General features: G+C 38.0%; 1 protein-coding gene across 1 annotated transcript; it reads left to right on the top strand.

Annotated features, from left to right (window-relative positions):
* The first annotated feature begins 1,871 nt into the window (after window positions 1-1,871).
* znf593 (zinc finger protein 593) lies at window positions 1,872-9,651 on the top strand. The gene is made up of 4 exons (XM_036593963.1): window positions 1,872-1,967; window positions 5,356-5,558; window positions 7,422-7,484; window positions 9,391-9,651. The coding sequence occupies exons 2-4, from the start codon at window positions 5,359-5,361 to the stop codon at window positions 9,515-9,517; spliced, it is 390 nt and encodes a 129-aa protein (XP_036449856.1). The 5' UTR covers window positions 1,872-1,967; window positions 5,356-5,358; the 3' UTR covers window positions 9,518-9,651.
* Window positions 9,652-11,199: the final 1,548 nt, after the last annotated feature.

Below are 11,199 nucleotides of genomic sequence, written 5' to 3'. Positions count from 1 at the left end.
GCAAGTTACGTTTATTACGTTTAATACTTTTATTAAGAATTACGTTTATGAACGTTATCTTGTTCTTCGACGTATCTATATTTTATAGTTTCTTAAATGTTTTAATTAGTTTTTTTTTTTAACTCAGTAATTAATTAGCACTTTGGTCAACTTCTGTTTCAAACAAGATGCAACCAACAATCATCATTTTTGGAAAACAAATGTTCTCACTTTTTTTAAATAAAAGTTTGAGTTGATGTAGTATGTAAACATTATGAAAGTTTTAAAAGGCACTGTTCACTCCACAGTCAGTACAGCCCATAGAAACTAATGACACCAGCTATTAGTCTTTTCAGACCTCTTTACATCCGAAAGTTGCTACAAATGTACAAACAGCATTTTGGAGTGAAACCCTCCTGTTTGGCCTCCAGCAGTTTAGCCCCGCACATTAATACTGAAGTTATAAGGAGTGTTTCAGCCAGGACTGGTTTTAGAAACAGCCACAATACAGGCCAGCCAATCAGAACAGAGCTCATTTACATATCTCAGTCTTATAGGCTCAGTAACACAAACAGCCCGTTGAAATGATAAAAAAGATTCTTTCAAGTGTGTAATTTGTCAGTCAGTGTTCAGATAAACAAGGCATACGCTGCAAACAGCACTGAAAGAGCACCATGTTGAACAGTAAAACAACAGTTAAGAGGGAAAAAATAACATAAAAGGCAGCTTAACGAGGGTCTTCATCAATCAACAAAACTTGGTCAGTTGCAGTTAACAGTCTTTGGGTTTTCTTGATTTTCACACTTTTCAGAGATTTACATTTTTTTTCTCATGAATTTATTTGTCACCTTCTCAGACCTAAAATTACAACCTTCAGTACACAAAGTGCTCATGTCTGAAGTGATATTACATTGCTTGATAATTTTTGCAAGGAGGTTGGGATGGCCACTCTGTTAAATTTAAATTCAAAATATTTTTTTTACACAATTTGTCATAGTCCAATATTTTCAGAGCTTGGAAAAATATCATGTGAAATTTTTGGAGTGTGGAAATTGTAAGTAAGTAAGTAAGTAAGTAAGTAAGTAAATAAATAAATAAATAAATAACCTGTGAAGCCAGAGAATTTGTAGAGATGAGAATTCCCACTCTGTAATGTCTTCTGGTTTTCTCAAACGCTAGAGGGCGCTCCCGAGCGAGTCCAAAACACAGGGCACAGAGCAACATAAAACATTTTAACCCTGCTTTTATATTTTTAAGAGCTTTTAAACTCGAGTTATAGAAGTTTAAAACGGCGCCTCATATACGTTCATGACGTCAGTGAGCGCGAACAGCCAATGAGCTGCTCCGCTCGCCAATCAATCATCACGCTCTAGCAGTAATGCCCGCCTTCTGCTGCCCAAAACCCGTTTGCTGTAGAAAAAGGAAACATATAAGTAAGATTTCTTTGTTTTTAGTGAAATACATCCTTCTACTTTCTAAAATTAAAGAAACGTTCTGGGTAAGCGATTAGAAACTATTTTAACTTTTCATTTTTAGCCGTTGAGCCCTCTGCTGTTTAACAGTCCTGATTTCGATATAACGGGGGAAATAGGAAGCGGCCAGACTCCTCATAAACCTGCTCTGATTATTCATTGCTTCACAATTTTTGCAAATAATTTGGGATGGCCACATTCGTTTAAATATAAATTAAAATGATTTTTTTACACAATTTGTCATAGTCCAATATTTTCAGAGCTTTGAAAAATGTCATGTACAATTTTTGGAGTGTGAAAATTGTAAATAAATAAATAAATAAATAAACAAACAAACAAACCTGTGTAATTGGAGCCTTTAAACGTGCTTGGTAAATAAACTTGACTTCACTGCCACCTGGTGGTTCACTAGTGACACTACAGCGCCCTCCTACCCGGAAACGAACCTTTACACTGGAGCAGTAAACACGTGTGTGAGGAGGACGGAGAGTGAAGGAGTAGCAGCTATACAGCTGGGTAAGTAAAGCGGTTTATGTTTATTATATCCATATTAATATTGATCCCACCATTGATACATAACGCACGTGTTTCTTTAATGAATGACACTTCAGTAAACTCCGTCCAGCCCTACAGCGGGAGTTTATGGTGGTTAGCTTAGCAGTTAAAGTCATCACAGCCGGTCCAAACCGAGGCTGAAGTCACTTCTCCTTCGCCAGCTACTTGTGCGAATTTTCCCGTTCCACCTTAAATGGTGCAGCAGTTACAGTATGTGAATGTAACTGCTCCACCATTTAAGGTGGAACGGGAAAATTTGAACAAGAAGCTGGTTTCAGCTTCGCTCACAGCAACAGGAATAGAACTCGGCTGCGTCCCAAAGCGCGTATTATTACTAGTACACTATGTGGGTCATTCTACTGAAACGTTCACTTTTGTGTCCCTAGGGTTTACAGATATATCACACTTAAAGTATGTTAGGCTTACAATTTTTTTACATTTTCAAATAAAACAAGGTATTTTAACAAACCTTCTTGAGCCTCAATTTAGCAATACTGGCTTTTAAATCAATTATCCAGAATTCCAAGCACCACAGAAGAGCTCGTCCCCACAGTCGTGTGTAAAGGCTGAGTCATATTCTGAACACATTTTTCTGCATTTTTAACTGCAATAATCTATACATCACTATGGCATATATAAATGAAATGCCAAATAAATATTATAAAATATACAACGAAAGTTGTCCCCAGGATTCGTGCCACTGGTGTTATCATATGACAAAAAATCTCTTATTTTGAAATAAAAATCACACTGATGACATCACTTGATTTCTTCTTACCTGTGTTCTGAGGATCTATGAAGAAAAGCACATGGTGAGTCCACTGTGTCTTTCAGTTATCAGAGATTTTCTCATTTAGCTCATGATTTCATATGAAGCTTTTAGTTGAAGTCACTGGTGTGACCGACTTTTTTTCAGAGCTTAGTGTGAAATGCTCCCTCAGTTTTGTTTTGTTGGCTGCCATCGTGCTTCTGTTAACTCTCCAATAAGTGGTAATGTCAAAACATTCCTAGTTAGCGTGAGAAACATGTGTGATGACATCACCAACTAATCGAGTATTAAATTAGTTGCCAACTAATTTGGTCGTCGATTTTAGTCGAGTAATCGTTACACCCCTACACTGAATCCCTCTATGTGACTGTTACAGCTCACCTACCACGCCATTCATACAGCATCTGCGCAGACCTACACTGGACATTCTCATCGATCTCAACAAAGTTCTCACACAGTTAGTCTTGTTTTGTCCATTTTGCTCTGCGAATGGTGGAGGTGGTGTTAAAAGCGTGCAGTTGTTCAGTCTCTGTGGGTTTCTGGCTTGTGGTGGGCTGTTGTTTCAGGTCTACACCTACTGAAAAAAGCCAGTGTAGCACAGAATGTTAACTAATTGACTATTATAAGTCATGAAATAAAGTATGTAGTGTCTTATTCAAATGTTACACCCATAAAATAAATAGCATAAGAATAAACCACGTGGAGCGGGCTTTCTCTGACGTGTGGGAAATAGAAGACGTGTGGAGTGATTACAGGGTGATTTATGTGAGGAGCGGACTCCACTCCACTCACATATTCTGGACTGGGATGTCCAGCGAGCTCTCACAGGTGTGATGCTCATGTGTCCACATACTTTTGGCCACCCATTTGGCTTCTGGCTGCTCTGGATTATGCCTCGTTGCAAAAACAGTCCAGACTGAAACACTTAATACACTGTTAGAAATAAAGGTTCTGTGCAGGTACATTTTTCATTCATCAAGGTACAAATAATGTAAATGTTCCCGCAAAGGTACAACAGTTGTTTTAAGGTCCGATTGTGTATCTTAAGTAAGCTTTTCCAGGTGAAAAGTACGTGTTTGTACCTTTTCATAACCAAATGATTTAAAACAGAACAATAAAATAAAAAGCCTGGAGACGAGACGGGGTGTGTGGAGTCAGTACAACTTAGACAATATCATTTCAATAGATTATGATACAGTTATGTTCCCTGACTAAAGGTACTGAGATGTACCCTTGAGGGTCCCACCCCGGTGACCGTTTCGTACCTTTATTTCTAAGAGTGTATTGCTTCCGAGTGAATGAGCAGTGTTAAACTGCTGTAGTTTGAAAAGACAGATATATGAAAATTTGTGACGTCAGTGGGGATCATTTACGGCATTTGGCAGACGCTCTTAACCAGAGCGACTTACAATTCGGTCATTTTTTTTTGCATAGGTAGGTGAATGTAGTGTTAGGAGTCTTGCCAAAGGACTCTTATTGGTATAGGTTAGGGTGCTTACCCAGGTAGGGATTGTACCCCGGTCTACAGTGTAGAAGGCAGAGGTGTTAGCCACTACACTATACCAACCGCTATGTCACTATGTCATAATGTCCCAAAACAGGGCTGAACGATTTAGGGAAAATATCGAATTCCATTTTTTTGTGACTAATAATGCGACTGCAACTTAAATTGTGATTATTGTCTATAAGGTATCAGTTCAGGCCTGTTTTTTTTCTTTTTGGCCAAGAAGTTCTTTTTTGGCTTGTTGCTTGAACTCTGAACACAGTTTGCCAAACTGCCAGTAAGTTGTGGTTGTGATGTGTCACAACATATGGAGATTTGGATGCCTCTGATTGATCTAACTCAGGGGTGCACAACTCCGGTCCTGGAGGGCCGATGTCCAGCACAGTTTGGAGGTTTCCCTGCTCAAACACACCCACTTAACCTTACAATTAACAGATAAGTGTGATCAGGTAAATCACCAAACTGTGCTGGAGCACCCCTGATCTAACTTATCTGCAGGCAGTTCACAAGCTTTGTGTTATTAGGTTAAATTTCTACTCTTAAAATGTAAGACGATGTTTTTGATAATGCAGGCTTTAAAAAAATTGCCGCTCTTGCAATTTGAAAATTGCACTCTCTCTTAAATTGCGATTTTGATGTAAAAATGTTTAATCTTACAACCCTTTCACAAATGTCAAAAGGGCAGTTTTTTCACGGGCTTAGTTTCAATATAGAAATCAACTGGACTGGGGAGCAATACATTGAATTGAGGTTTAACCTGCTGCCTTCCGAACACAATTCACTGCTTAAACTCAGTGTTTCTCACTGCAATGTTGGGGAATAAAAATAAGATTATGTATGCAAAATGGATGCCTTATGCAGTAAAACTCATTTAATGATGTTTCTTAAGCTCTGAATCCCCAAACGTGACAAAAGAAGATAAGGCTCTGCCCATTTGAATGCAGATTGGTGACTGAAGATTTCTTTAAGGCTTTGAGTGAACAAGTCAATCAATGAAAGCTTGTCTTGCTTCAAAGCCATTTCTTATTAGATCTGTGACGCGTGTGTGTGTGTGACCGCTCTCTGTGTGTTGTCAGGTCATGGGTAAGTCCAAGCAGGTCGGAAACCACAAAAGCGACAAAAAGAAGAACATTGCAAAGACATGGAAAACGAAGCGTAGGACGAAGGACCTGGATCAGATCCATGCGGACATGATCCCCGCAAACGCCGCCAAGCTGCTGAAACAGGACGTGGACTACGATGTCACAGGCTGCGCTCAGCACTACTGTCTGCACTGCGCGTGAGTCTCCCAAAGTCTGGTTTTTAGTAATAAAGTGTTCTCAAAAGAATCTGCATTAAAAATAGACTAGTTAATAATAATATGAATACTCTTGTGACTGTTGGGTTGATGTTCTTTTCTCTCTTTAACCCTCTTTCACTCACATGATGACAACAATGTTCGAAAAAAATAGTTGTTTTCTTGTATAAAATGGACCTGACTATTAAAACCTAAATTAAAAAAATGCATTTGTGGGTCTTTGGGGGGGGTACGTTGCCTTAAGGCAACATTATGTAACAATGGAAAGAAGTCATACAGAGCATCATAAAAAAACAAGGTTTTGTAATCTGAATATTTTGAATTAAACTCTGTTACTGCACAATTTGTTGATCTTCAAATACTAAAAATGCTAAATAAATCTTTTCCACGTTATATTCGAAAGAAAACGTATTACCATGATGAAACTCCGAGAAGAAATGTTTCCAAAAAGAGGTTTGAAAATACCTAACAAGCATGACCAAGTACACATTTTTATTGGTTTATTAAAATGATTCCCCTCATCATGCTTTATTATTAGAATTTCATTGTCATTAAGTGTGTATCATGTCACTGTAAAGTGAAGAAAATGGGTTTGTTGCCCTGAGGCAACATTATGCAGTAGAGGGTTAAGATTCTGATTCTTAGGCCACAAAAATTGCAGCCTAAATATCATTACAAAAGTCGATTAGATAGAATGGTTATTGTTTATAGATAGAAAAGGTTAAAATGAATGTATTATAGCTGGTTTAGTTGAATATATTCAACACAAATACATTTGTGCAAGGCGTCCGTGTCAGCTCACCTCAGAGTGCAACAAACTGCACCACTTTTCGTGCAAAAGGAGCAAAAATGCCTCAGAAGGGAACCACATGTGGAACCAGTTTAAAATTAACATATCCGATAGGTTTTCTACATTTTTTTCTGGTATATTTAGGTGTCCCAAAACAGTCATCATGCATTTCTTAAACCATTTTCTAACCTCTCTTCCTAAGGATTAAATAGATTGTTTCTTAGTTAGAGTTTTGCTTATTGTGTCAAGACCAATGTATGTAAATGAGTTCTGTTTTGATTGTCTTGTATTGTGCCTCTGTTAAAAAGCAGTCCAGTCTGAAACATTCCTTATGACATCAGTGTAAGAGGCTCAAGGCTTGAATTACTGTGGGCTGAATAAGAGGATATATGCAAATGAGTTGTTTCTTGTGACATCACAAAAACAATACATTCAAAACTTTTTGCAGCTTAGTTATCATATATGCCAGTCCATACTGTCTATATTACATCAAAGTCTTATATCTAAAAAGAGAGAAATTTTTGCCGTGATATTTGCTGTTTAAGAAGATGGCATAAATATTATTTTTATAGGTGAATGATTTTGAGAACAAGTACTCGAGTACCTCCAAGTAAATGTTTCAACAAAGAAAATATTTTAAAATATTTTAATGCAAATACCTGTTGGATATTACTGGTAAATAAGCATCATTTGTGGTGCTTATTCACTGTACACATAAAATACATTTGTTTTTTAATTTTTAATCATTCTGGGGACAATTTTTTTATGCTTTAGTTTTTTTTCTGCATTTTAGTTTTCATTTTCCTTAATAGTTTTAATTTTAGCTTTAATTTACTGTATCACTGAGGACCTGTTTCCCAGATTCCCAGATTTGGCCTAGTCCTGGACTGCACAGATTCTGAGTTGAAATTCTTTACTGAAATGAAAGTCTAGTCTCTGTCTGGGAAACTGACTGTATGGCCTTAATGTAAGGCTATGACACCATTAACCTGGTTTGCTATATTGGCCCTGTTGACCCACACTGGATGATTAATTGAGATAATTGTTGATTGCAGGCGATACTTTGTTGACCTGAAAACCCTGAAGGAGCATTTCAAGACCAAAGTCCATAAAAAACGGTGAGATTTTACTTTTTCTTCTCTGTCCACAGTTTCTCACTCTAATGTAAACAAAAGGGTGTTTGAATCCACTGTTGATGATGCATTAATTTGCTGCTTGCTGTTTAAAAGTTCACTGGCTCTAGAGATCCTTTCTAACCATTTTGTGTTGCAAGAACCCAAGTTTTGACAAATGGAGGATCATACTTATTAATTAGCTCAAGAAAAATCAAAGGAGGGTGAATCCTCATTGTCAAAGAAGCGAAAACATGACAGCCACTGTAGGTTTTGCTACGTGCTTGGAAAGGGAGGGGTGAGGGAGGGATATTCAGTTGGTTGCAAATCTGCAGCCTCACCACTAGATGTCACTAAATCTTACACGTGGCATTTTTAATGCCGTTATTTAATACAATACATTTTTTCAAAGCGTGACTGTAGCAAACTACTGAGCTACCTAGCTGTGTTCAGCTAAAGCACCGCCAAGGGAGCCTGTCGTAGTCCTCCTTAACGGAGACAGCGACTGCAGGTATATGTAATATGTGCTCTATGAAATAATTGCAGACACAAGCTTTTATCCCAATTATATCTTACCTATATCTTCATATAAAACGATGTTGACTAGCTAGCTGCTATCTGAACTGTTCTTGGTCTAAATGGTCCCCCCAGTAGCTAACGCTTGGTAGCAGCTAATATAAGCTACCTAGCATGGCACGGCAACGGCGCCGCCATTTTGGGGCGGTCAACATCGCTGCTGGACTGCATTAAGTACCATTACAGAGCGGCAGTTTGAGAAAAGCACTGTCCAATATTATACTATTTCAAGAATATTGCTCTCAGAAAGCGGGATGGGATTATATAACGGAGGGAACGCAGCGATCCACGCTCAGGTTTGTGTGATGCGCATTGTTTGTGTGATGTTCTTGTGTAGATATGGCCGTGCGGTTGGTGATGCACAGAGAACCTGTTGATGTGATTGTTTTTCCTCTGGTTTTATATTAAGCTTACTTTATTTAATAGTCTGTTCAGGTAATCTTAACTTTATGTAGTATTTATTTATTTACAATGATGGTTAATGCTTTGTAGGTAAATTATAGCATTCCTTAATCCTTGTAGATATTCATAACAGATTGACGTTAGAACCTTCTTACACGAACCTGAAATTAGCTTCTTATTTGCCGCTTCTTGTTCATAGTTTCCCGTTCCACCTTAAATTGTGCCTGAAGCAGCTTTCTGGTGCCTGAAGCTGCACCATTTAAGGTGGAACGGGAAAACTCAAACAAGAAGCGGGCGAATAGGAATCCAACTTTAGCTTCGTCCTTCTTACTGTGTTCTGAGGGGGTTTATTTTAATTGACGGATTTGCTGATTGTGAGATTGTGTTTCTACTCGCACTAAATAGGCCCTTTAGCTTCCTGTAGTGTTGCAATCTGACCACTTGAATCAAATGAACATTATAGCCCTCCTAATATATTTGGTGTCAGTTTGACCCCATTCAGTGTTTATCTCTAAATAAAAGCTTGGCTTTTTTTGATTCATATTTAATGACATTTCCTAATTTAATGTGGAAAACTGGGCAAACATAAAATGATATGCTTTCCAAGACTTGTACAGGTTTTGTGCGCATTGGTGTTTGGGTCTGTTTGACCCCAGGTTTCAGCTGTGATTTATTATAATACAGAATATATTTCCAGAGATTTAAATTGCTGGGGCCAAACTAACCCCAAGGATAAAAGATGTTATTAAGTTTGAGGACAACAGGAGGGATAGAACATTCTAGAAAGGTTTCTTTCCTCAGTAATGTATTGCATTGAAGCTTCAGCCTTTTTTCCACAATCAACATTGTCAACAGCTAGTTGTCTTTCTCGACTAATCATGGCAGTGATACTCTGTTGTTAATTATGTACAACAACCGTCTCATGGTCCGTCAGGTTGAAGCAGTTGAGAGAGGAGCCGTACACCCAGGCTGAGGCTGAGAGAGCAGCGGGGATGGGCTCCTATATCCCGCCGAAAAAGGTGGAGGTTCACACACAGCAAGTGGAGGAGGACATGGAATGAACGCCCTGGTTTTCCCTGCAGCGCTGGAGCATAACGATCACTGTTAAGATGGTGGAGTCTGCATCACTTGCAAAGCTTTAAATGATCTTAATGTGATCTTAATGCTGTCAAGCATTGTGGGAAACCTGCTTTGCTATTTGGACTTGTCTGTTTAACACCTTAACCATTTTCGCTCTGTTTGAGATTTAAATAATGCAATGGCGCAGTAGTTCAGGGTGTATCATAATAATTAGTCTGTAATAAAATTTCAGGCAGGCGTAAAGCTTGTCCTGCTCGAAATGAGCAAATGGTGAACAATTACACCTAAACATTTTCAGAGAGGCACAATGCTGCACTTTTTAATAATTCCCTGCTACAACGAGTTCAACTACTTATCAAGCCCTTTGTTAGTTGAATCAGGGTGGCAAGAAGAGGAAACTGTGCAGAACACACTCTTACATCCTTACACTGCTGGTTCAGTCAGCCTGGTGTGGTTTAGTCTCCAATCAAATCCCACAGTGATAAACTGACATTACTGTTGGTTTATTCTGTTTATCTGGATTTGCTTATTTTTGAAATCTGTGTGAATACAAGTGTCTTACATTTGCATTCATGTGTAAATAAAAAATTGTGAATTCACAGTTTGTTTAAAAAAAGATTTTGGCATGACTCTCTTATTTCTGTTGTTCAGAGCGAAATTAAGAAAGACATTACTGTTGGAACCAAAACATTTTCTATTTTCCATTTTTAGAGTATTTTCTATATTCATGTACTGACAGGTACATCAGTAACTGTCTTATTTAATTTAGAGTGATTTGATGTGAAATGGCTCATTGTAGAGAAAAGTACCAACTCAGATTTCATTACAGTGGTGGTGATAGGAACCAGGGGTCATAATGTCTATATATGTAGTGTTAATGGAAGTAAAATAGAGGTAAATCTGAAAAAGCAGTGTCTTTGCCATGTACCTCTCCACAATGAATGGATTTAAAAAGTATAGTTTAGGCCAATACGTTATCTCAGTGCTATTACAAAACGTGTCTGCCTTCGTTCAGTGTATTACCATGTCATGTAATAGCTTCCTGTGAGAGAGCTTTTAGAGGCAGACATCTGGTTCCTATCACCACCACTGTGATCAATTCTGACTCTGTAACAGAGCATTTCATACCAAACCACTCTGAATGATGACGTTTACATCTTAATAATTTTATTATGCAGACATTTTGAATAATTGGTGGAGTTCCCCTTCAACAATAAAATTATGGTCATGGCGGAAGGGTAAAAAGACCATGACAAGGTTTGTAAAAATCACAAATGTGTGTTTATGAAATTTAAACATCTGTACCTGTGCAGAGTGTTGATTTATTGTCAAATAATTAGAATAGACTGCATGTCTTCAAGCAGAACTCTTCTTGAGGCAATCCAAAGAAAAAGCCAAATACAAGTAAATTTGGATAAATGGCTTTGGTATCTTTAATATGATAATACTTTAATGAGTAAGCCATGGGAGTTATTTAAAATTTAAGGCTTTAAAATCTTGATACAAAACATTTGACTCTTGAATCCCACGTTGTCAGTGGTTGATGTAAAACACATTTTGAAGGGGTAAGAAATGGGACACTGGCCCTTTAAGAATGTAGCGCTCTTTCCCATCCAGCTGCGTTATTTTTTCCCACCGTTATTCCGCCAAGTCCCGCCTCCTG

The sequence above is a fragment of the Colossoma macropomum genome, unplaced genomic scaffold, assembly GCF_904425465.1.
Source record: "Colossoma macropomum unplaced genomic scaffold, Colossoma_macropomum, whole genome shotgun sequence".
In the NCBI taxonomy this organism is placed as follows: Eukaryota; Metazoa; Chordata; class Actinopteri; order Characiformes; family Serrasalmidae; genus Colossoma; species Colossoma macropomum.
The sequence above is the reverse complement of the archived record's forward strand: the minus strand, read 5'-3'. Positions and strand labels throughout refer to the sequence as shown.